Source organism: Indicator indicator, chromosome 5, assembly GCF_027791375.1.
Source record: "Indicator indicator isolate 239-I01 chromosome 5, UM_Iind_1.1, whole genome shotgun sequence".
Classification (NCBI taxonomy): Eukaryota; Metazoa; Chordata; class Aves; order Piciformes; family Indicatoridae; genus Indicator; species Indicator indicator.
This window is the reverse complement of record NC_072014.1, coordinates 16,676,586-16,703,350: the sequence shown is the minus strand read 5'-3', so window position 1 is coordinate 16,703,350 and position 26,765 is coordinate 16,676,586. Positions and strand designations below refer to the sequence as shown.

The following is a 26,765-nucleotide window of genomic DNA, read 5'->3' as shown; positions in this document are numbered from 1 at the left end:
ACTTGAGGTGCAAATATGTGATAAGAATTGTCTTGAATTAGCCAAAGTACACAACACATGTTTACACTGGCCTTCTTTCAGGCCAGCTTTCTGCTGGCTACAGGGGCACAGATGTTATCTGGTGGATCATAAGGCTGGACTGACGAGGGCAGTACTTGATCTTCATAAAATCTGCTAGCTCAACATTAGCCTTTCAAAAAAGGCTTGAAAAACATTGAACCCTCAGGACAAGTTCATATTAGATCAACACTTCCTGTCATGTCTTGATCTGGTACTAAGTATCCTAGAGTAGGATTTACAGTATCACAGAATTAAGGACTTAAAACAAGATCAATTTAAGAAAATGATTGTTTTGTTGTAGAGCTGTTCAAGCAGGACTGGGTCCTTTAATTTCAGATATTCCCACCCTTAGACAGCTTCCTCCATTGTAAGGATGCAATCAAGTATGGAAACACAGAAGGAATCCAACCTAGAAACTGAAGTTTATATTTACAGTAAGGTGAAAAAAAGTTCTTATTGGTTGCTTTTAACACAGAAGGAAACACTGCATGGCATCTAAACCAGTCATACTAGAACAGCTAAGGAAGATAGCTTGGAGTTGGGAGGCAGGAATAAATGATGGGAGACAACATAATCCATGATGGCTGCTGAAAAAGGTCTTCTTTTAGGGCCCATACGGCTGACAAAGGGGAGCCAGCCCACAGAAGAACACTTTTCTGGTAGAATCCCAAGGAATAAACAGAAGAAGTCATGTTAACAGTATTTGATGTACGTTTATCAAGTTACATATGCTGGCTGTTAGAATCACCCAAACTGCTAGGATTAAGTCACATACTCCTTTAAGAACACTGCTCCTTGCATAAATGTATCCAGAGAATATGTGTCTATGGTATGAGCCACAGAAAACTCTGCAGCCAGCTGCAGGCTTTAAGATACTGAATGGTTTTGCAAGTAATTCTACACATTGTTTTCTACAAAAAAAGAGAGGCTGGGGAGAAGGCTGGATTTTTCAGTCTATAACATTGCCTGACTAATAGTAAAGCTTTATGGACCATGAAAACTGAGTCACTTCATTTTCAGCTGTAATATTGTGACTGATGGTACTCAATTACTGTTCTGCTTCCCTTAAGCACAGCAGAATACTAATTTTTCTCTTCTTTTAGTCACAATTACTCACCTTTTTTCTATCTCCTTAGTAAAATTCAAGGATTGAATTTATATTAAGTTCTGATCACCTCTGTAGCTCCTGTACATAAGACCTTCTTTTAAAAGTTCTATTAATTTTGTTGGTGAACTCAAGTACTTCATGAAACCATTCTATGAAATTGTGTGGGAAGGGAGTAAAGGAAAATCAAAAAAGTTCCCAAACATCTGCTGTCATCAGAGAACGAGTAAAGTATTCTGCACTTTGTGTGTCAACAGTATCCCGTTTTGTCCTCAAGCTGGTTGATTTTACTTCCTTTTGCGGGACTTTGGATGTTTTATTTGTTTTTTTTTTTTTTTGACAAGAAGATAATCTGTCTGTTGGATACAACAATACAGCATCATTGGAGGACTTGCTATCATACAATAGACCTAAAATTTTTTGTAGTCTTAGTTTTCTAATAGTCTCCAGTAAATGGCTGCAGAAATAACCACAATTGTTTTGTTCTAGCTCTCCTCCAGAGATAATATCAGGAGCAAACCAGATGGAATGGCAAACAAAATAGAACAGTACTAAATTCTTAGTTCACTCCTAAATGATTATTTTGACATCTTACAGGAAAACTTCTGTCAGGCACAATTTTGATAAACCTGAGGTTATATTTCCCTTTCAAATGTACAAAGTCAATGTCTATTTTTATTATAATTTCCACTGGTAACTATGTAATTTCAGTATTTAGGCATTTGCATTTTTCTAACTCCATATAATTACCAAGACAAAAAGTACTTTTTTTTTTTCTTGCCTATCCTATTTTGACTTCATTCTGTCATGGAGGTGGAGTAGAAATTGGGAGTTACGTGCGGGAGGGCAGAATGCATTCTGAGTTTTTGACCAATAGCTCTAAGAAACTGCTAATCATTTTGTAACAGGCTTCAATGTGTCCCAGCTAAATTGGAGAATGAAGTTTTTGAAAGAAATGTTTGCAATAATTGGCTGGTCTGTAGGGCAAACAAGGGGCTCTGCACAAGTAGCTGGCAGGAGTTCAAAATAGGAGGAAAGTAATTATTTGTCTAGTGGATTATATGCAATATCCTTCTAGACAGACATCTGAATTGAACATTTGTAAATTAAATAGTCACAGAAAGCACCTTTTAGGAGATCTTAGAAATGTTTTAAGTAGCATGAGTAGATTCAGAAGTCTAAGCTAAAAACACCTACAGATAACAGAAATTTGAGACTATTTAATTGCAGCTTAGCAGTCAGCATCATAAAATATCATCTCTAATTTGTTTTGCAGTGTTCTTAGAATACTGAATTTTAATTGGAAACATACATGAGGGGTGTAAGTGCATATACATTTTAAGATCTAGGAATGGGGAATTTCAATATGATATTGTATTATTTAGGGACTGTGAGACCTGTAAAGACATCCTGCTACAGTTCTTAATGATATCACAGGCAAATTATGGTTTGTGCACCACTCCTTCAATTTGCAATAATTTCTAGTAAGGCTTTCCATAAGAACAGTAATTCACCTACCCACAGTAAATTGGAGGATTAGCATTTACTCTTGTCCATTGAAAGCACTGATATGTGCCAGAAACTGCAGTAAAACCTTAGTATGAACCAGAAAATTACTTCTGTGCCTCCTATACATGATAATAATAGAAATACCTTTCTAGATGCAAAATAATATCATTATTCTAATATGATCAGATAAAAAAAGATTTTTAAATTGTTAATGCTAAGTAGTTACTGAAAATGCTAGCATGTATCATTTTATAAATTTAATTATATACATATTTTTAGGTTACAAAGATATAATTATAAAGTGTTTACCTTTTCTAACTCAGACACAGAAATAGTTCTATTTCTAAATCAAAATAAGTCATTCACTATTTATAATAGAAGTCTTACTGTAATTACAGCACTAATGGGATACATACCAATCAATAGGTAAATCAGTATATAATTTCTTCAGTTTTCTGTTCAGAACATTTCTGAAACCACATTTCACAAATAGCAGCTTTAATTTTACTTAACTTCCCTCTAGAAATCACTGCAGTTTGGATTAGTTTTAAGAGCTTAAGATATTTGTTTAAAGAAAAGTTTTCATGTTCAGAAAAAGTAAAAATAGGCATTACAAATAAAAACCTACTTGAACCATATATCTGATCTCCATTACTATTCTTAATGTGGCTAGCAGTAAGTGACAATTTCTGTCTTGCCATTTTTTATCATAGCTACCCACCTGTAATTCTAGGTCTTCTCTGATTGTTCAGCACTCGCAAATTTATAAACCTTTATCTCACAAAACATTAAGTTCTGATGATCACTTCAGTTAACCCTTACTGAACTTCCATAACTCAGCTAAATTGAGCACACAAAAAAGGACAATAAATAAACACCAAATGCAATATCAAATAAAATGTGAAAAAGGAATTTAGAGGGGGTGGGGTGGGGGAAGACCTCTTTGTTGCGTAGAGTTTTGGAAACTATTCTGTAGCTCTTCCACCAGTATTCATGAATCTGGTGAAAGAATGACTGGATGAGCTACCCTGACAGAAGTTACCCATTCTGGCCCCTTTTAGACCTAACTAATCTGGATTTTATTTCATGCCTTTAAAAGCATTCCGTCTTCTGATAATTCAGATAAGTTTCTTCAAATCAGTGACCAAGACCACTTTTTGCCTCTAAAAGTCACATATGCATGCAATGATAGGCATTTTTCACTGCAGCATTGTAGGATTAACAAACTTAGTCTACAAGTCAATCCTTTTTAGTGTCTAAAACAGTTTAGAGTCTCCTTTCTGCAGAAATTTGGGTCTATTATGTTGGACATGGAAGGAAAGAAAGAGAAGAAGGTAAGGAAAGAAGCTTATGCTTTTCCTCAAATCCCTTTTCCCACCCAAGTTAACGCAAATTAGTTTTAGGACAGTGATAACAACTAATATATTCTCTTTTAAAATCAGTAACAATTACATAAAGTAGTCTATTCTAATAACACGTGAATAGCATGAATCCTCCCAACTCTTAGGACCTTGGATGTTAACTTTTTCCTTTCAGAGATTTTCTGGCCTCTTAGAGACAATTCCATCAAATATCTATATATGTGAGAGCAAGTTATGTTCTCAATAATTAATTCAGTGCTCAGAAACTAAACTTACCCCTAATTAATAGTGGTAAGGATACAAGAAGTTATTTGTAAAGAAGATGTCTACTTGCAAAATAAGGTGGGGAGGGTCTGACTGTTCTGTGAGTGAAGTGGTAGAGAGAAAACATACCATAAACAGCCAGCACACCACTTCACAAAATAACAAAGAACACAAAGTCTACCTGCAGATTAAGGACAATATAACATATTGTAAGGCTAGTAATCATACAGAGCTCTGCTTTAAATCTGGTTGTCTGGATTACAAATTAAAGCTCTTTAAAGAGGCTGATTCCTTTTCAGAACCCACTACCATGCTCTACCATAATTCAAAGATAAACTGTCAAGGCAGCAAACTCTCTGGTCCCATTCACACCAGAAAGTTGGAAATTTAGTTACTGTTTAAATTAATATTCCATCTGATAGAGAATGAAAGGCTAAGGGAAAAGTTCAAACAGTGGCATTAAATGGTCTGAGAAAAATCCTTTTGCTAGGCTGTGACAAGATGTCTTCTGAAGTGAAAGGTGTACAGCACTGCCCTTCAGTCAGACAGCTGGAATTCCAGAAATGGCTTAAATGGCTTTTGTTTTTACTCTTCTACATAACAAAGAATTATAAAAGCCACACTATTACATGAGCTATTTAGCTGTCACTTGTGATTTATTTTTGCTTTTTCCCCTGAAGTAAAAAACATTAGAAGCCTGCAGCCTGCATACTGAAAATGTCTTAGTACAAAGACCAGAAGCTCCAGTCAAGACAGAAATGTACACAACTCATGTTCACAAAGAAGTGCCGTTGCAGGGAGTTTGTGTTTCATATACTTAGGCATAAAAAAAACCCAGCACCGATGCTGCCAGCTAATCTCATTTTTTGCAGCACTACTGCAATCGCAATGTAAAGAAAATAGAGCTGAATTTTTATTTGCAATGCAGAAGGCAGAGCTTGGTTGTAGAGCCACATAGACCTGATAAATCTTAGTTATGGTTTTAATTTTATCCAAACCTTTATCACTGCTGTCCTGGTCAACTTTGGGAGAGCATTATGTTAGCAAGATGTCTGCAAGCATATAGATAAGAAAATCCACGGAAAGGCCTTCATTCAAAATTCTACAATATCCAAATTTTCTCATTGGGTATTTGAATAAGGGATTTCATCTATCCTTAAGCTTATTCAACTACCTTGTAGAAGAGTCTGTATTTACAAAAAAAAAAAAAAAAGAGAAGAAAAAAATAATATAAAAATTATATTAGAAACAATAAAAGCACCCCAAAAATATATAAGGTTAAAAGTATATGAGATCCTGCAGCCAAATCCATAATTAAATGTATATTATGCAAAAAGCTGAAACGCTAACAGAAAACAAAAGCTCATTTAAAGGAAGGACCCACTCTAGCTTTCACATACTATCCAGACAGTTACCTAAATGAAATCCAATGTTCCTTCAAAAATAATGACTTTCTTGCAAAAAAGATAATCAGCATTCTCCACTGCCAAAATCCAGTAACGTTGTGTTGAAATCACATGTGTTTAAAAACTTAGTAATTTGGCTTCATACATTCAGTTTCACTACCAGTTCCCTTCTTTAAGATAAAAGAACTCTCCTGAGTGACAATTTATGAAAGAATTCTTCCCAAGTCAGATGATCAGTGGAATTCCACTTACCAGTCCCTCTCCTCTACTGCATACATACTTCCACTCCAATACCTATGCATCAGTAAAATGAACACTTTAATGACTGATACTTATACCACAAATTTCAGAGCTGCTCTGAAAAATTCAACTCTGAAATTTCCCATATGATGTTCATAATATTGACTAGATGGTGATTTACAATTGACTAGTTAATAGATAAAATTAAATTATCAGGAAGTCTGAAAAGCAGCCAGCTGAGTGCATATCTATTAATATAACCTGTTTCTTTTAAATTCAGGTCTTTTAGCACTTTCTTATCCTGTTCCACAACAATCACAATGGCTGGCACCAACCCTCAAAAAGATGCGCAGTGTTCTAGCACTTAAGCTGCATTTGATTTCGATACACCACAAAATCAACTATTATTTTAACTACTCCTGAAGAGGCACGAACCTTATTTCCTGGAGCTGATGTACTGAGTGTCACTAATGTTTAATTATTTACATTAGTTTGTTTAATGGAACCATTCCAGAGGCAGCTGAAAGGAAATGTTTCAATCCAAGAGCCTAGCGGTAACAGAGAACTTACAGAACAAAAAAAAGCAGCAGCTTAGACCCAACACAAATGGACGTCTGCACAAACTGATGGAGATCACTAGTAGCGGAAACTCAGAGGCAAGATGTGTGGCATCAGGAAATTATCAAAATATTTGCTCTGCTATGTACACTTTGAGGCTTCTAGGGGCTAAACAGCTCCCAAGTGAATGATCTTAAACAGAGTGATGATAGGATTCAGAACAAATATTCAAAAGCATATCACAGAGCAGTTCGGATAAATCCCTGGCCACAAATGGAAAGTGACTTTCCAGATAAGCAAACCAACTTTCTATTGAAAGAAAGCAGATGATGTAAACGTCCTTTCCCACAGCTCCATTGAACCTCTAACCAGTGCATAGAGGAAACAGACAGTGCCACAGCCAATGCATCTAAACCTTTTAGTCCTGTAACCCATTTCTCTTTGACAACAATTATCTATGGAATACCTTTCCAGCAAAGATAACAGTGCCATTTCCTTGCTTACAAAGCAACAAATATAATGTGTTTATTTGTAACATCCTGACATCGACTTTCAAAGCAAAAGCTAGAAAAATACTGAAGAGGTGTTGAAGTTTAAGGGGTTTAGGACACACTAGTTTGATGGAGCTTCTCTTTGACAGGTTTATTTACTAATCATTTGCATTTGAAAGGACTGAATTAGACACAGCAGGTGTTTAGTGGCCCCTTCAAATAGACTTTCAATCATTTTTTAGCATTATTGAGCACCAAAATAAATAGCAAACAAATAGAGAAAGCATGCTCCCAATTGCTAAGCACCTTTTAATATAGACTTCTTACCAGCTCCGTAAAAAGGCAAATTTTTAATACCTCCTACGGAATTGCAATAATATACTTACCATTATATACTGACAGGAATGATGAAACAGCACCAGCAATGCTGGTTCTGAAGATAACATTTACAAAATCATTATCAGAGCTATGGAAGTGTTAACATGAAAGGACTTACCTGCATTTCAGTCTGGATAGTTATCAACTCTCACTAGTCATATACACATCTTTTAAATGAGGTGATTGAACCTTTTACAATCTGATATTAAGCACCATTATATATGGGAGCAATGCACTGTGTTAGGGGAGCAAACACTAATCACAGCTTAGAGGTAACTGTCCCGTTTGCTAATTAGTCATTTTAACAAACAGATGAAAACGATCTTTCCACAATCAAGGAATAGAACAAAAGCCAAGGAGAGAAGCTACTCACATTCCTTTGAGTCGTTGCCACATTTTCTCTGCATGTCCTCCAATTTGATACTTTATAGAGGCACTTTCCAGTTCCCGAGGTGTTTCTGTCACTCGAGCCCCCATCGTTATTGTCCTACAGCGATACAGTTACAGTCAGGCTCAGCGGCAAGTAAAAGTATTCTTTAGTCCACTATAAATGTTAGAAGATCCACGCATGTTAGACAGTAGCTGCTGTCATAGCAAAACACATCAGAATTACAACAGCTGAGGGACGATCCTGCCTGAATGCTATTCACTTTGATAGACAAATCCACTCTTCCCCCCCACTGAAGCACAGAGCAAGTACACACAGATTCTCTGACTTTATGAGTCTAATCCATTCGGGTGAGCCTGCTACTATGCTACTGACTGCTCAAGCTCCTTTCTCATGCACTTTTTCTGCTGTAGGCATATGCAGAGAAGCACAAATTGATTCCTTAAAATGGACTATAATTCATTGCCATGCAGGATAAATGTGAGTGGCTTTAACAATCCAGAAGGAAAGAAAGGCTGGTTTCTGCTTTGCAGGTTGGAGAAACAGGCTGCAACAGGAAAGCAGATGGTATAAGCCAGTATCAGACACATCACCCTACAAAAAGAGTGCATGTTCAAATGCCAGAGCTTTCCTCTCTTTAGTTTATCCTGATTCTTAACTAGTATCTACCAGCCTCTCAAAAAAAAAAAAAAAAAAAGAGAGAGAGAGAGACTGTATAAATACTAAGTCAGTAGTGAAGACACATATAAATTCCTGCAGAAAAGAAATCAGAGAGCTCTACAGGTTGTTTTGAAGGAATATGCTGTAATGATGACTATTCACCTTCTCCTAGCAACTCCACACAGTAGGTAACTGTCAATTTAACTGGTAGAAAATGCAGCAGCTGCAAGACAGCCCACTTTGCGAATCCTTCAAGATAGCAGCATGCATGTGTCAAAATCTGATGCTGAACTCTGTGTGTCTGCCAGCAGAAAACAATTAAGTGCATGCAAACAGCAAAACGGTTGAGGACTAAGTGGTATGCCAGACATGCAGCAGATTGCCAGCTCTGCCTTTCAAGTGCAAACCTAAGAAACTAGTTGTACAGCCAAAGCTGGGTTTTGGAGAGGGCAAGAGAAAGGATTTCCTTGTTGCTTGCTTAGCCAGAGACTTGGGTTTGCAGAGCAGCTCCTGTACTCTGTAAATAGGACCTGTCTTGTTTGGTGAGTCAGTAACCATCTTCATTCCTGAAGCAGCAGCCAAATAATCAAATATACCACAGACTTATCTCAATGATCATGTTTGTTTCAATCAGTGTAAGAGCTGTGCAAGAAGCCAGGCAAGAGATGTGTGCCAAGTAGGAACAAATATGTCTGAGCTTTGCCAGCTACTGGTGTCACTGCCTGCCAGGAAAAGGGGCTTTGGGTCCAAGACGGAACAGTGATGTGTCCTCAGATGCTGAATGGAAGAAGCCTAAGGGTATAACTAATGAGAGAATCTGAGATGCATATCTCAGTATGGCTTTAACTAGACAGCTTTATCTATGTTAAATTTTACAGAGATGATGAGAAGTCCCCATCTGATGCAATTGGCAGAAATGGATAGTATCATTAAGTACTCAGGATCTTACAGAAGAATTAAAAAAAAAGAGGCTAACTGCTTTGAAATAATCCTAACACTTCAGAATTTCCTAATCATTTTTTTTTCTGGGATAACTTTTACACACATTACCCTGTGAGAGTTACAAATCAGTTTGAAATGTTTTTACACACTGATTTCAGGCAGATAATTAAATAGTACATTTCGTTTACTTCTATGGATTTAACACATACACAATTTTAAACTGATACTAACTCAGGGACTTTCCCAGAGTTATTCCTGACTCAGAGATATAAAAGTCAGTCCCATGAAATTCAATGTCCCATGAATGACAACTCTTAAAATTTTCACATGACTACACTGAAAAATACAAACAGCTGTTTTTTCAGAAGCTGCAAAGCATTTATTTGGTTAAAGGCAGCAGTAGTCTCTTTGAAACTTCACTGAGGAACCACTTCAAAACTTCCATATCTTCCACTCCTGTTATGCATGGACTCTAAATTAAGTTTGTAAGAAAGAGTATAAATATCCTTCCATGGAATAACTAATGAGAACATCTCACACTAATCTGGGTTCTTCTCTGCCTTTAAACCGCCAGACATCTGAAGTAACACAAAGAAATCAAGTATTTATAGAAACCACATAAACCTCCAGGGACAGAGGGGAATTTTAAGGGCGTATTTTTTCTCATAAAATATTCCCAGCTCTTCTTGTCCAATTTTACAACATTCTACAACAATAAAATAGTGGTGTTTGTAAGCTGTTCTCTCTCCCTCACAAGGAAACAAGTAGGTGAAAATATAATGCTTTGATTAGCTGGACAAAATTCTTATGAGCAGGTAACATCCTTCAGGAATGGAGTACAGAACAAACTGCCCAAACAATATCACTGCAGATGCAGATACACCTGCTGTTTCACCAGAACTCCATGAAGGAAAATTGTAAAAACTTTGCTCCCTGCAGTACCACATCACTGCAACAATGGAAGTTCCAAGAATGGAAGCACCTGGCCTAGATTAAGCAAAAGACAAAAAAAAAAAACAGTCTCCTCCCTAAAGGTTTATCCTGGGAATCAATATAGCAAAACACCAGAGATGACAAAGAATGAAATTGTGTCTCTGAAAATGAAGAAAACGTCAAGAAACACACAGACACAAAACAAACAAAGCACAAACAAACAAAGGTAGACAAGGCATTAGAAAATCAAGGAAGTAGCCAGAGCTGGTGCTCTGTTCATCCTTAAGAAGAGAGAAAAAACATTTCAAACAAACAAACAAACAAATAACTTTTAGGCACGCAGTTATCTTAGAAAAATGAGCAGAGAAATTCTTATGGAGACATGGAGAAAGAAAGGACCTTTCTTCCCTCCAAACCTGACAACACAAACCTCCCTGTGGTAGAACTGCAGGAGGGCCATGAACCAATTAAAGAAATCTGAAAACATAAGGAAAATAAATGCCCAAATAAAACAAAGCCAACAAACTCTCAAAAATACAAGATATATTTATTTAAAGTAGTGACAGCAAGTATTAGATCTGTATGTTTACTGCCCTGGCCCTGATCTAGCAAGTATTAATACACATTTCAGTTCAAGCAGGTAAAGCAGGTAAGATAGAGTTCAGCACCATTGCAACCAACAGAGTTAAATCCCTAAGAATTGCCTGTACCTTATGAAGAGGACTTAAGATATAACAGAAATCCCACCAAATGCTGACCTTGCAGGAAAGGAATGTTTTGCTAGACAATGTTCTCCATGTATTCTTCCCTCTTCATTGTCTATTGCATTTGCATTTATGAAGTCATGTAAATCCCTTTGTTCACAAGCAGAGTTCTCAGGCTCGCTTGCAATGCTCAAATTTGTGAATTACTAATCAATAAGAAGCGCAGTAGAGGAAAAAATAATATTTAGTCTTAATAAAGTTCATAGACTTTAATTAAATACAATCTGGAAGTGGCAAAATATTGCTGTTACAGCAATCTTGGCTTTTCAGATTCAATATAGAGTATATTAAGAAAATTAGTAAAGTTACATAATTGAGGAATAGCATCTTTAAAGATCTACACATATGGTCTACACAGTGCATTGGCACTGACTCAGTTAAGTAGGTAAAAAAGTTGGGATTCATGTAATAGTGGTTAGATCATCTAAATAATGAGAAAAAGGAACATTCTCTCTATCTTATTTCTAAATTTTATTTTAGTATTTTCTGATATATCAGATTTACTGTATTTGAGACTTCTTCATATAATCACTAATGTATATTCATCCATGTGTCCTGCAAGTACAAAGCTGTAAGTATAGAAGGGAGAAAAAAGCCTTCTATCCATTTGCTGTGTGCATGGAATATCATATTGGTAACAAATGTGGAGTCAGATTTATCCAAGTTTTTAGGCAATTAAAAAACAAATATCTATGAAAGCTTGCAACAAAATAAGCTGATAAAACTCAGGGCACAAATATTTGCAAACCTCCTTATGACATATCAAGACCTGGTCACATTCGATCGTTCAATACTGTCCCTTACTACAAGTCACCAGCTCCAAAAGTCTGTCATGATTCTGTGTGAGCGTTCAGACTGTTCAGTGCCAAGCTGCGTTGATTAAAGCAGATGTCTTAAATCTGCACTAATGTTGTCTAGGACCTTACTGCAGTCAATAGAATTTAGATGTTTGGGTGCCTCAGGTAGGCACATCTATTTTTAAGTTTACTTTGGATATGTCCTTCACTCAGTTTACTTTAAGGAATCATTCATTCACCCCTATGAACCAAACAATATGAAAAATTCCGGGAGATGGAGAGATGGCAAAAAAAATGAGTAATTGCAGAGATGGGGAATAAATGAGAGATGTGCTACAGATAATCTGAACAAAAAGAACTGCAGATAAAAACTTGCTACAGCATCATCAGTAGCAAGATTTAAATAAAATTTAAAAAAAATAAAAAGATGACTGTTTTGTGAGCAGTTGGACTCAGAAAGAAGCCTTGGAAGAGTTTGAAAAGTGTTAAAAACAAAGAGAGACAGTTGTCAATCAAGGAGAAATCAAATGTTCAGTGGGAAGCATGTTGCACTCAGTGAGTAAAATGAAGCAGGAGGACTGTTCAAGCCACGGTAATAAAAGGATCATCTTGACATGCTTTGTAAGATAGATATTCAGCTGGCAGTTGCATGCTGTGTCTTTCTCCAGGTATATGAAAATTGGTCAGCAGTATTTCATTGGTAATTTAAGATGAAAGATAACTGTTACACACGAGTGAAGAAAAAAAGGACAGTACAGAATAGTTCTGAGGTTCTTTAGTCTTCTCATTAAAAGTGACCTATTATAACTTACTGGTACTACTTCAGAAAGGAATTGAGAGGCTGTGGCCACCTTATTCTAAACATGACTACAGAGGGTCACTGAAAACAGGAACTTTAGCAGTTGCATGTAGTTCATATAGGTCACCACATGGCAATCAGTACAACTCAAGTAGAGATTACAGATTTTTAATGTTTGATAGCTTTCAACTTCTTTATTTAGAATGAATTGACAAACTGGGTTTTAAAAGCATTGGCTAAAGTTGGGGAGAAATAATTATGAATAACAGAATCACAGAATGGAAGGGGTTGGAAGGAACCTCTAGAGATCCAGTCCAACCCCCCTGGTAAGGCAGGTTCACCTAAAGCAGGTTCCCCAGGAACACATCCAGGTAGGTTCTGAATGCCTCCAGAGAAGGAGACTCTGCAACTTTGGGCAGCCTGTTCCAGTGTTGCATCACCATCAATGTAAAGAAGTTACTTGAAACAAATAATGACTTTTAGGAACTCTTTAGGAAGCAATTTGGCTACAAGTCTAGTATGCTGATTTTTGCAAAGACTAAAAACCATGCTAGAACTGGCAGCAGTGTTGAAATAAAACCTATTGAAATCACCACAGAGAATCACAAAGCTAATAATGTACTCCATAAAACATGAGATTGGTACCTTTCAATGCCAAAAAGAGCAATACTGCCACCATAGTGTAGAATAACATTGTAGAAAAAAACATAAATGTTCCAGGTTAGTTGTGCTTCTTTTATTAGAGGCCACAGCCTGCTTTATTACATTTAATACATTTTCAATCTCTTCTTTAGAGTTTTTATGAAGCCATTAGAATTTTGATAATTACACAAGGAAGAAGTAACAGTAGGGTAAAAGTCATTTGAACAAAAAAATCTGTGGACAACTGAAAAATTGTAACTGCTAAATTATTGGTACTGGTCATACAACTAGAGAAAGAGAATACAGAATGAAAGGCAAAAGGGATTAGAAAATCCAGATTTGGCAAAGCATTTGCCAGTTTATCACACTGAACTACATCAGACAAAGAAAACAACTAGTCCAATGATTTCAAGATATGTGTAGACAAAGACAACATGGAGTAAAGTTGTTTCAGCTAATTATTGTCAAAAAGAGGTTATTTCAAATGTTCATTTTGAGCTACTCAACAGAGAAAACAAGACAATCATTCCCGTTTGCTACACATTACTTACACAAAGCCCATAGCAACAAGAAAATGTTTCTTGATATTTATAAAAGTCTATAACAGAACAGATGTCAGCAGAGAGAAAAAAAAAGTCTCATCTCAAACTAAAATGTAAATTAGAGAATTTACCCTTACCATAGCTTTCTAAAATGTAAACTAGATTTCCAGTAGCAGTTGACCCCAAACAGGTGGAATTAATTCATCACACCTCACATAACAATCCTTTCCAAACCTGACCTACAAATCTGAGCTTTCAGAACATAAGGCAAAGGTACATTCTGGATCATAACCCCAAGCATCTCCTGTAAGTCTGGTACAGTTCTGGACGATAGACAGTATTTAATGTGATATCTTGAAAGCAGATTACAACAGTGCTTTCAAATGTATCAATGTTTATATTCATGTATGCTTTTACTTTATAGAAAAATAAGATGGCCATGACCTCCTCAATTCAGGTTATAAAACTATTGAAGGAAAAATCTACTTAAGTAATGGCAGCTGTGCTGGTTTGGGGCCAGACAGATCGTCTCTTGCCCCAAAAGGGACAAAAGAATGAGACTCACACAGATGGATTGGAGAGTGATGGAAAGTTTAAATGGAAAAGCAATTGGTGAAGCTACAGAAGACTACAAAGCATAGTGGCAAAGAGTATCCCAAAGCGTACAGAACCCCTCACAGAATTCCCAAAGCTTCCCAATCCTTCCCTTCTCCCCACCTGAGGGTAAACCCAAACCTGCAGGGCTCTTTCTTCCCCCCTCCCACTGCTAGGCAAGTGTCAGGCTGGCCAGGTCTGAGACTGCCCCACCTCCATTCTCCTCCTGGCATTAGGCCTAGACAGGCCTAAGAGGCCTTGAGGATACTCCCCCGGCATTACCCGATAAGAGAGGACATCTCCCAGGGGAGCAGAGAGGGAAGAAAGAGGAAGAGAATGACTTTGCAGATGGCCTTATAGGGCGCAGGATTTATGGGTAGAAATACGTCGTTTCCTGTGTCCACCCCTATTGGGTGAGCACCCAGGACACCAGAGGTGTATCTCATGTAGCAGTGGCAGGGGGCACCCAGCCTAAACTGCCACAGCAGCATATTGCATCTATGAAACAACCACTTAATCCAGAGAAGAAAGCAATAAAAATAACTAAACACACAACTTGATTCTTTTTGTAAATGCCCTAAATGCATAGTTACTTTATTGCAGATATTATCAGGACCCACTGTGGCCTTTACATAAGGTGCTAGTATCAGTCCCATAGAGTCATCTAAAATCTGCATTTGAAAAATTAAAAAAAAATCATAAGGTGTGTACAGAAAGCTAAACCATGATTATCTAAACTGAGGCTAAAGGACTTGAGGTTTGCATTATCAGAAAAAGAAAACAAAAATCTCCTTCTTTCCTACTCTACATATTCTGGGAAGGACAAGCATTTCTTAACCTGGGTTGTCACACTGTACCTGAGACCTTTCTTACCAGGGAGAGAAGAAAGCCCCAATCCCACACCAAATCTCTTTCATCCCTAGAGTAAATGTGAGGAAAAGGGTGTTCAGTAGTGGTTGGCTGGCATGTAAAACATCAGGGAAGGCAGAGGATAAGAATCAACAAAACAAATAAATAGTTTACAGGAAAATTGCTATTTTTACTTCATACCATCCCTGATAACTATTTTAACTTATATAAGTGTTAATGACTGACAGAACAGAACTAAAATTCTCCGCTAAATTAATTCTGCACTTACTGAGTTACAAAATGTGGAATTCACCATCACGAAGCAATGGTGAAGACCAAAAGTAAAAATTCTTTCCAAAAGAACTACATAGGATATCAACCATAAGTCCAACAATGGCCGTTAAGCAAAATGGTTCACATGAGCCCTCCGTCTCAGGCTTTGAACAAACTGGGGGATGTTACACAAGGTAAAACGTGTTAGAGAAAGATCACTCTGTGTCCCTGTTCTTGTTATAGCCATGTCTTAGGTATTTTCTCATGGCCATTACTGGGAAAAGAATACAAAGTGATAGAAAAATAGTAGTTCTTATATCTTTATCCACTTTATTCAAAGTGCTTCTCAGGACAGAGGAAAAAATATTTATTTTTTTAAAAACTACCAAACCAATACCTATTAATGCACTACTTTTCCTCAATTTATAAAGCAGCAGTCTTCCATAAAACCTTTGCAAATGCCTTCTGCTTCAGTAAATAACATGACAGAGTACTGGTACTGCATATGCATGGCAGAAAGTAAATATATAAACAGTCCTTAACACAGACCCAGAAGTATGTTACACATATCCTTCAACTTGGCCTGGATAGTTTGCTATATAGTACAAAGACTACAAAAGACATAAGGAACATGGAAGAAATCAGCAAAAGCAAGCTTAATCTTTACAGCTTCTTAGTTAAAGAAAAAATAATAAAAGAATATTATCCAAAAAGTATGAAGGAGAAGAGAATTTTAAAATACATTATGTGACTGTGTTAGAGTATGCACAGTATTATCTGATTCAGAATTAGTCTGTTTAGAACTTTTACACTTCAAGAAATTGCTACATAACCTGAAATCTAAGTGCATCTGAAATCAGAAGGGCCTTTTCTTAGCATATTCTGCATTTTAACCTTAATTCCAGCAAGGCAGATTCCAGCTTTTGGCTTTTAAACACCTTAAAAGATGAGTGGATTATTAAACTGATGGTAAAAACTGGCAGCACTTTTAAAAATTAGTTCATCAGTCTAGCATGCAGAAAGATTAATGATGAGAACAAAACTCTGCTGACACTCAGATGTTTAGTATCACTTGAATGTGTTTAATATCATTGGAACATGAAAGTTCAACCAAAGTGTAAAGGTAAAGTTTAGGTAAGTTTTAAGTTTTTGCTGGCAAAGCATCTCTCTGTCAAGTTATTCATATCAACTCATGATTTGTTGGTGCACACATTTTCTAGACAAAAAGTAGAACAGAGAAGTTCAAGTAAAAAAGCAACTAAAATTATGAGTTTTCAAATTAAATATTTCTTTCTTAAATGCTATGCTGCTTAGAATGACAGGTTATAAAAGAATTATTTAATTATCTATCTTACTGGTTTGTACTCTTTTGACCACTGCACAACTGAATGTTAAATATATGTTTAAAAAAAACACTCACATTTACAGGTTGGAGCCAGAGGCCAGAAGAGCAACTGAATTAGTCTTAATGCCAAATGCATTACTGATGGAGCAGTATATCTTTTGTATATTCTTAGTTCTTCCTACACTAAGAATATCTGTAACTCCTCCACCAAACACTGTTTTTACTATTTTTTTTTCCACCTGACATTATTCTATGATTGACTGCTGGGTAGAGTGAGAACTGCAACATACCATTACTCCATCTCTCTTCTTACTTGCTCTGTACAGTTACTAACACTGATGACTAGAGAAGCTGCACTAGCACTAAAGACACAAAAAGGAATGTAGAGGAAAACTACACCCTGTGCAGATCATCAGACCATTTTTCTCCTTATGTTTAAATAGTTGTAAACCGCCTATCAATAGCAAAAAAATGGCTGGAGATTAAATCAGACAGAACCTGTCAAGTTCAGGGAGATGGAGGAGTGAACTCACTCTACTGTGCTTAAAAATGTAAAAATATTTAATAAAACAGTGAAATGGTTTCCTTAGGAATAGAACACAGGCTGAACATAAACCAAGTATGAATTTATCATCTTACAGAACTGAGAAGAGATGAAGAATCTCTGCTTGATTTGACAGAGCTGCCTTACCAGATCATGGCTCTCCCTGCTCATTATTAAGTCAACGAGGTAAGCATGCTGCAAAAAAGGGCATATTTCAGAATATAAGTAACCACAACATACAAGTGCTTAGGAGATCACAGGTAAACTCTTCTGTCCAGTTTTAGGAATCAAGCTTTAATAGCTTGGCCAAATTAAGAGTGGTCCAAAGGTGAACAATAACTAAAAAATAGCGTAAGTATAGATAAATATAAATAAAGTTATCATAAATAAGTGATACAATAATTGTATTTACTAGTTTATACAATAGTTTGGTTAGGTCAGATGAATTTTTTATATATATATATATATATTGGATACCAGTACTAATAAAAAAATCAGTGGTTGTCAGTATATATTTAGGGTAGCAGAAGTTGTTTAATTTGTAACAAAGTTCAGGCTAGAAATTAAGAAGCATTCTCTAATTACAACAGTTAAACACTAGAGCTGGATACCCAGGGTGATAATGGAATCCTTTTCACTGAGTTAAGAACAGGACAGGGAAAAATCTGTCAGAAATACACACAGTCATTTGTATCTTTTGTTTCCCTTTTTTTAAATCTTGATTTTGAAATTAGGTGTTTTAATTAGGTTGGATTGAGATATTCAAATATATCTCATGAAAAAAGAGGATAGCAGCAGGTTTCACTGAAAAGCAGTGGGGTAGCACATTATAAGCACAAGTACACTCAGCTATTTGCAGAAGAATTCTCATGACGTAGAATCTAAATTTCATTTCCATTAATAAAGTACAATAATTTTCATGTAAAAAGATAAAGTGTTCTTTAAAATGTTCATGCTATCAATCCAACATTCTAGAAACACTTTAGCAACAAACTACAGTTTGTACTTCACTCATACTGAAAATACTTGTGAGTCTCCATAAAATAACTATGGAAAGCAACGATGTGCATTGTTTCATCCAGTCAGGTTAATTCCTGGACACAGATTAGTACACAGCTTGACCAATTCCACGTCATGTTCAAGAACAACAGTATCAATGAAATATATCTTTAGAAAAAAACAAAATTCTTTTTATTTTACAGATTATATTAATAGATGGTAGTAAGAAACCAAAATTGTTTCTAAGTTTTTTAAGTGTCTTCTTACTAAAAAACTTGCCCTTCATTTCCAACTGTTTAAGCTCCAACTTCCAATAACATAGGATCTTTTTCCATTTGTATCTCACCTTCTAAATCCTCTTTGCAGTACAGTGCTTCCTCTTGTCCATACCTATGCATCACATTCCAATCACCACATAACCTTGTTGATAACAGCAACAAATCAAAATTCTTAAATCTCTGCTAAAAAGGTACGTTTGTCACTTTTTTTACAAGATCAAGACAATTTTCAGTGTTCACTAAAATAACTTCAGTGTCCCAGCTGAGGCTTCAGTTCTATTTTCTGTGCTGCCACAGCTGTTTTCTTGAAGTAACTTGTCATCAAAAAGATTAACTTCATGCAATTATTTTTATTTTAGTACCTAGAGATTAGCAAAAGTATCATGTGTTTGATAGCATCCAACATTGACAAGTTCTTCCCTCCTATTATTTATATGACTTTTAATAGAAGACACACAAAATAGACAAGAAGCCTTTTCTTATTTAAGATAGCAAGCTCTCTCTTACCTCAAGCTACAAAATGGCCTGGGTGAACATGTCAGAAAGAAACGTGTTCAGATGAGATAGAGGACTAGTGATCAATTCAACTATTTCAAGAATTATGCATCATTACGCTGTTTACCACTTTTCAGGGCATCATTTAATACCTAAATGACAAACCATTAGGACAGATATCTGAGTATCATTGCAGAAAAGGAAAAACAAGAAATGGAATTCGAACATGTCATTTTAGTTTTCTTCTGATAAAATAATGACAGTATATCCTCTAAAAATTTCAATGTTCAGGGAACATTTGAAGTCGAACATAATTATCAATATAGATAGAAAAAGAGGTGCAATGTTGTTTTTCTGATGCAACAGATAGTTTTGTCAAACATCACATTGCAATCTAGATTTTTTGTTGATTTTTGTTGTGTTGTTTTAAAGATGACTGTACATTAGGGTATGAAAAATATTTACTATATTATGATACAAAATGACTGGAAGAAAATATGACATTTAGAAAGTTATATTTTAACAACACTAACATTCATTAAAGGTTCCGATAGATACAGAAAAAATTTGCAGTTCACATGTAACATTTTCAGTCTGGAATAAGACCTTAAATAATATAAGGTTTTATTTCGAGCTACAAGTTTTTTCACTAAATGGAGCCCATTTGAGGATTAACAAGATTTCTTCACAACTATGTACCTTCCTCAAAAATTTGAAGGAAAGTTGCCATTTAAAACAAACAAACAAACCCAACTAGTTTAAAACATCTCTCATACCCAAGTGTAATTTAATGTATTTTGGTTGTTTATAAAAGTGGCCCAAGTAATTTATATCATTTAAATTATGTCAGTGAACTTAATGTCATTAGCTTGTATCTATACATGCAAAAAGCAGTTCGTTTACCTTTCATATAGAGAAAAACTTTGGTGAGCCCACACTGATTTTAATGAATCTCTAAACTAAGGTGTCCTGTTTTGAGCTTTTTCTTGAGAAAGTAGTACTATAACTCAGACAGTTCCATTGTTTCCTTGGAAACTTTGTGAGACTGCTGTGTGTATTAGCATTGACACAAAGAAACAATTGACACCAAAACTGCAAAAGAGAGGCCACGTGACAATCCTCTGCACTGGGTGGTCCTTTGAAGCTGGGTCTTACGGTAGTAAGTCTCTTAGGCACCCTGCACTGTGAAATAGCTGGCCTCTACGTCAGACAGCCAGAATGTTACATGACAGGAAATACCTCCTGTGATCCTATTTTTAAGTAAATGCATTAAATTTTGACAGATAAACCAGAAAGAATGTGCTCCAGTCATTAATCTTAAACTTTTAATATCAGCATGATTCGAGCTGTAACGCCACAATTCTTGCAAACATTTACACTAAGCGGTCGTAGCTCAAGTTTAAACTGAAACACCTGCCAGAATATTACTGAGATCACTAAAATGCTGGATATAGCTGGAATATCTTTCCTTTTGTTCGTTAAAACAGCCCCAGTTTCTGGAATATGAGGACTAGAAAGACCTTCCTGCAAAACCAGCCACATTACATATCTAGGGAACAAATATGAAACTAAATAAGCATAAAATGAACCTTTTCCAACATCTTCCTAAAGAAGGGACTTTTCGAGCCAGAGATTGTATTTGATAGTATGTCCCACAGGCCCTGCTAGATGTATTCCATAAGAATTTGCCTAAATCTTTCTTGAATTCCCTTACTCATTTTCCACAACATCCAGGGGCAATTCATTCTACACTTCAATAATCCATTATAGAAAATATATTGTCATTTGCATGTTTTAAGTGTTAATTGTATGTTTAACTCCCTAAATTCTTTCATTAGAAGAACATTAGATAATTATTTCTTGTTCACATCCTCCAAACCATTGATAGTTTAAAATTTTTCAACAGTAGATAACATGTATTTACAGAGTGGTATAATGTTTCATTACAAACTTTGCATGTGTCGTTTCATAGTTGCTAAATTCTGAGCTGGCTCAGTAGTTGTAGAGAGCAGTAAGATCTCCCCTCAGCCTTCTCTTCTCCAGACTAAACAACCCCAGTTGCCTCAGCTGCTCCTCCCAAGACCTCTTCTCTAGAACCTTCACCAGCTTTGTTGTCTTTCTCTGGACCCACCCCAGGACCTGATCGTCTTTCTTATAGTGAAGGGCCCAAAAGTGAACACGGTATTCGAGGTGCACCCTCACCAGTGCTGAGTACAGGGGCACGATCATTTCCCTGCTCCTGCTGGACACGCTATTCCTGATACAGGACAAGGATGCTGGTGGCCTTCTTGGTCACCTGAGCACACTGCTGGCTCATGTTCAGACAGCTATCAACCAGCACTCCCAGGTCCTTTTCTGCTAGGCAACTTTCCAGCCACTCTGGCCCAAGCCTGTAGCATTACACGGGGTTGTTCTGACCCAGCTGCAGGACCTGACACATGGTCTTGTTAAACTTCATACAACTGACTTCAGCCCATCAATCCAGCCTGTCCAGATCAGTTTGCAGAACCTTCCAGCCCTCAAGCAGATCAACACTCCAACCCAATTTAGTGTCATCTGCAAACTTACTGAGGGTGCACTCAATTCTCTTGTCCAGCTCATTGATAAAGATATTAAAGAGAACTGGCTCCAGTACTGAGCCCTGGAGAAAACCACTTACGATCACCTGCCAACCGGATTTAACTCTATTTGCCACCGCTCTTTGGGCCTGGCCATGCGGATTTTGTTTCATTTTGCATTCCATCAAAACATTACAGAACATGGAATATATATAGTTTTCCTAATTTGAGGACCAAATGCATCAGTTCCTGTAACCTATCTCAAACTGATGTCTGCTTATTATTGAAACCTATACTTCTGGAGAAACTTTGCAAGAACACTAGATGTATTTTTAGAAGTCTGAATGGTGTTCTCTAAAAATAAAAGGATCATCATAGAACCATAGCATGGTTTGGGCTGGAATGCACCTTAAAGATCTCATTCCAACCTACCTGCTGTGGGCAGGAACATCTTTCACTAGATGAGGTTGCTCAAAGCCCCATCCGACCTGGCCTTTAACATTTCCAGGGAGGAGATACCTACAACTTCTTTGGGCAACCTGTTACAGTGCCTCACCACCCTTGCTGTAAAGAAGGCACCATTTGCCCTTAGTGAAGCCATGGTGACTGTCACCAGTCACCTCCTTATTTTCCACATTCATAGCTCCAAGAGAATCCACCCCATTGTCTTGCCAGGCACCAAGGCGAGACTGACTGACCCATATATACAGTGAATGTAATTGAACTTAAGCAATGCAGTTGTACGAAATAATGCTGACAAGGGAAATTTTTACAGGAGAAAGCCTAAACTTCTCAAATTACAAATTTCCTTTTCTGTCAACAGTTTTGGTAATTTAAAATTACACAGTTCAGGACTGAGCCTGTCACTGAGAATTGCAAACAGCTTAGAGTTCTTACAGTATCTCAAAACATAAGTATCCCCAGTGACTCTGGTTGGTGACATAGTACCTGAAGCAATGATTCTGTTCAGCACATCCCATCTCGGTAAAGTATTATTCCTTCTCCCATTCAACAGACAAAAAAAGCAGTTCTCCACAAACCCTGCTTCCTACTTATTATAGAAGAGCTTACAGTCAGAGGTAAGAGGATATATATTGCCATCTCACTTTCAGAAAAACAGACCGTTCCTGGGGTCAAAATTTGAGGTGCAGGAAAAGAAGCAGCTGCCCAACTGCAGAGAATTCCCACTTTAGGTAACTAAGCTAAAATATTGCTCAAGCATTGTACAAATAGTGTAGTCAGAACAAAATTTCCTCACTGCGAACTTAACTGTGCTATGACATCTTTGCAAATCAGTTAAAACCTGATCGAATAATGTGACTAATGAGTTCTGAAGAGGAATGAGCTTTTGAGACTAGAGAGGCTGATTTTTCAAGAGTGTTTATGAAATTAGCAAAGGTCTTCACAAGCCTTATGCATTACATAAACTTTTTTTAATTTAATATAAATTCACCTGTCTTATTAAAGACTTAATAGACTAGAAAAATTAAGGGGTAGTGGATAACACAATTTTTAATACAGTTTTAAGATATTATCACCTTGTCTATAGACACAGTTATCTTGTAAAAAAAAAAAAAAAAAAGGAGAAAAGGAGCTAGAAGTTTTACAAGAACTTTGTACCTGACTTTTTTGAATTTCATAAGTAACTTGTGTCAGTGTGGGATATTACATTAAACTATGAGGAAAACAGCCAAACAAGTAGAAACAGAAGTTACCCAAGTACTATGATGGATATACAAGACAAAAACATAAGAGCACAAGTACAACAACAGAGCACAATAGAAAGATTTATTTTTACAGTTGTCTTTAGAAGGCAGATCAACGTTGTTTCTGCTGCTTTAAGAGTGAAACTGTATTCATGTACCACTTCTTAGATCAAAGAGATTAATTAAGAAACCCAACAAACATTTTCTAGCATTAACAACATACTGCTTGACACTTTTGCACCAGAAAATAACATTATGCCTAATTTTTTTTTTTAATATAATAGCTTAGATCACATAAAGACCTTTCTATAAGCCAAAATCCAGGAAGAGAAGACTACAATGGTAGTAGTAGTGCCATCTTATTTCAGCATTATGCATCAGTGAATCCTGATGTATTAATATCCCACAGAAACAAGACACTAAAACTACACAGGTGCAAGTTAGCCAACCTTTTCTTCTGTAGGAATGGCAAACACAGTCCCCCTGAGAAGTCTCTGATTGGTCTCAGCCAAGAAAATCCCATAGTAGCATTGGTAAAAGGGAGGTGCACACACAGATGAAGATATGATCTAGGAAATGGTTAAAGAAGAGCTGGTAAAGCAGACTCCCAAGTATCTGCTTTCAAAGGCATTGAAAAAAAATATTAGAGGTTGTTTTTTTTTTTCCCCTGGAAAGGCTTGTCATGAGGCTACCCAAGTCTCTAAGCCTCCCAGCAGACACTGGGAGAGAAGCAGTACTCACTGTGGAGGGAGAAAGGGAAGGGGTCACTTAACCAGCTTGGACAGAAGTAAATCCATAAGACCAGATGTGAGGCATCCAAAGGTGATGAAAGAGCTGGACAAGGTCCTTGTGAAGCTGCTCTCTATCCCCTATGAAAGCTCAGGGGAACTGGGGAGCCCACAGAAGAGAAGGTTCAGGAGAGACCTTATTGTTCTTTACAGCTACCTAGTGAAAGGATACTGTAGAGATGGAGCTAGGATATAAAGGAGCAACAGACAAGTAGAAATGTAAGAAGTTCTGCTATTTGGGGGTAAAATTACCATGACAAATTCCAATATTTTTAAACGAAATTTCCACCGTCAGGGTGGTTAAGTACTGAACAGATTGCCCAGAGGTACTGTGGACTCTCCATCCTAAGGGGATGTTCAAGGATCAGCTGAACAAGTCCCCAAGTACCTTGATCATGTTTGACTACATGACCTCCACTGGACCTTTCCAGGTAAAACTGGGGCTGAAGTATGATTTGAACATCAAAAAAAAATACTGCCATCATGGATAAAGTGGTATTAGTAAAGCTGTGTTTTGCACTGCAGTAAACTGGGACTATTAATTTCCAGTTACTTGAAAGCTCTTTTAAAGAATTGCTTGAAACCTGAACACTTCACTTTGTCCCCAGTAGCAGGATATAGACAATGTAATTTACCTGCAGAATTCATTGATGCAGGATGCAATTGATTTAATCATGTTATTAAGATCTTTAGTAGATTAAGCATTAATAATAATGACAACTGCTATTAATGCAACATAGGACACAAATAAAATGGCTAGCAATTTTCAGGCTTTGTTCAGACCATAAGCATATCACCAGAGAAAACAAATCCAAAAATTATCTTGTTAGAAAAATAAAAAATCCTGTTCAGGTATCTCTACCACACAATACTGTCAGAAACAGACACTTGAATTATTTAACTATTTTTCTACATGTTATATACTGGTTAGCTTAGTGAATATTTGAAGAACTGTTTAGTCTATTTCATTTTTGTGGATAAGTAGCAGAAAATATTGCACATCAGTAACTACTTCCCTGCCTTTTCCTTTACTCATTCCTCCAAAATATAAAAGAACAATTATGACACTGTGTGACATATAAACTATAGAATTTTTTTATTAATTGCAAATTACTGTTGAAACATATGTACCTATTAAATACATAATTTACTATGAAAAAGTACTAGAGAATAGATTTTAAATTTAACATTCAATAACCCAAAGCATAAGGGTTTGTTCAGCCCAAACAAAGGCTAAAAAAATTAAAAGGCCAAAGCTTGGAAGAATTATCTATTGGTTGGGGGGGGTTGTGGGGGTTTTGGTGGGTTTTTTGTTTGGTTTGTTGGGGTTTTTGTTTGGTTTTGGTTTTTTGGTTGTTGGAGTTTTTTGGTTGGGGAAAAAAAAACAACAACACATATTTAAAAATTAAGAGACCTTAACAAATTTAATCTGCTATAGGTGACATCATTCCTGGGCATCAATTCAAATTCCAAATATAATTTCAGTAAAGCTTTAGTAAAAGTAATGCCTTCTGCAGATTCAGATCCATCTGACTGTCTTTATCTACTGATGACAATAAAAATTAACTTAACCAAGTATGGTTTCTGTAAACAGTTCTTAAAATTAAGGATAGACAAAATATATGCTGAACTGGCTTGGGACAACATTCTATCAAATGATGTTTATTATTAACATGGTTTATGCCCTTCTAAGTAAGCATCAGCACAGAACTTAAGAGTTCTTTTGAATGCATTTTTTTCCTTTAGACAGACATATGCTTTGAGTCACAATTTGATGACTTTTGACATATACTATGGCAAAAACATACCTACTACTGAAGACAGATGTATGGCATAGTGAGAAAAGCACAGAATAGAGAAAAGGAAAATCCATGTCGGGGAGAATTTCTGCCATGGGCCTTCTTCCATGACATTTGGCAAGATATTAAATTTGTGAGATTGGTAAAAGGAAGCTAGCTCAAGCCTGCTATTGACTTTGCAAAGTTGGCAGGAAATTGCATGAGTGGAAGGTTTCTTGGTAGTTTTTTAGATTTCAACTTTGCCTTCTACAATCTCACAAAAGACCACACTGGAGATTTGCTGGAGACAGAGAGCTCCAAGCACATAATTGCATATGCAAATGAAAATATAAGAAAAAAAAATGCATATGTTCATATAGACTGATATTTAGCCAAATCAAATAAACATAACAGCTCATTAATCCTCTTTAGCATGCATTTATACAGTGCCTAGGATTTCTATCTGTACGTATCTGAGAGGGTAAATATTTTTCAGTTGCAACATAACATACACATACTACTCCAGTCTACTTTTTTTTTTTTTTTAATTTATGCATTTAAAAAGAAGCCCATAAAGGTACCAAGCACACCAGGCCTGATGGCAACAGAGGGGCACAGCTGTCTCAAAGGGTGAAAAGGATCCTAGTCCAGGCGCTAGCAAGGCTCATTTAAAGAGATTTAAGCTAGATTTGAAGAAGGAAGGGCACAAAACCAGGCTT

At 36.5% G+C, this 26,765-nt stretch overlaps 1 protein-coding gene across 1 annotated transcript in view; it reads right to left on the bottom strand.

Moving 5' to 3' along the window:
* PDE1A (phosphodiesterase 1A) overlaps positions 1-7,849 on the bottom strand; it is a 143,085-nt gene extending 135,236 nt beyond the window's left edge. The window contains exon 1 of the mRNA XM_054381487.1: positions 7,746-7,849. Within this exon, the coding sequence (XP_054237462.1) occupies positions 7,746-7,849 (104 nt within the window). The remainder of the gene's footprint in view (positions 1-7,745) is intronic.
* Between the last annotated feature and the right edge of the window lie 18,916 nt (positions 7,850-26,765).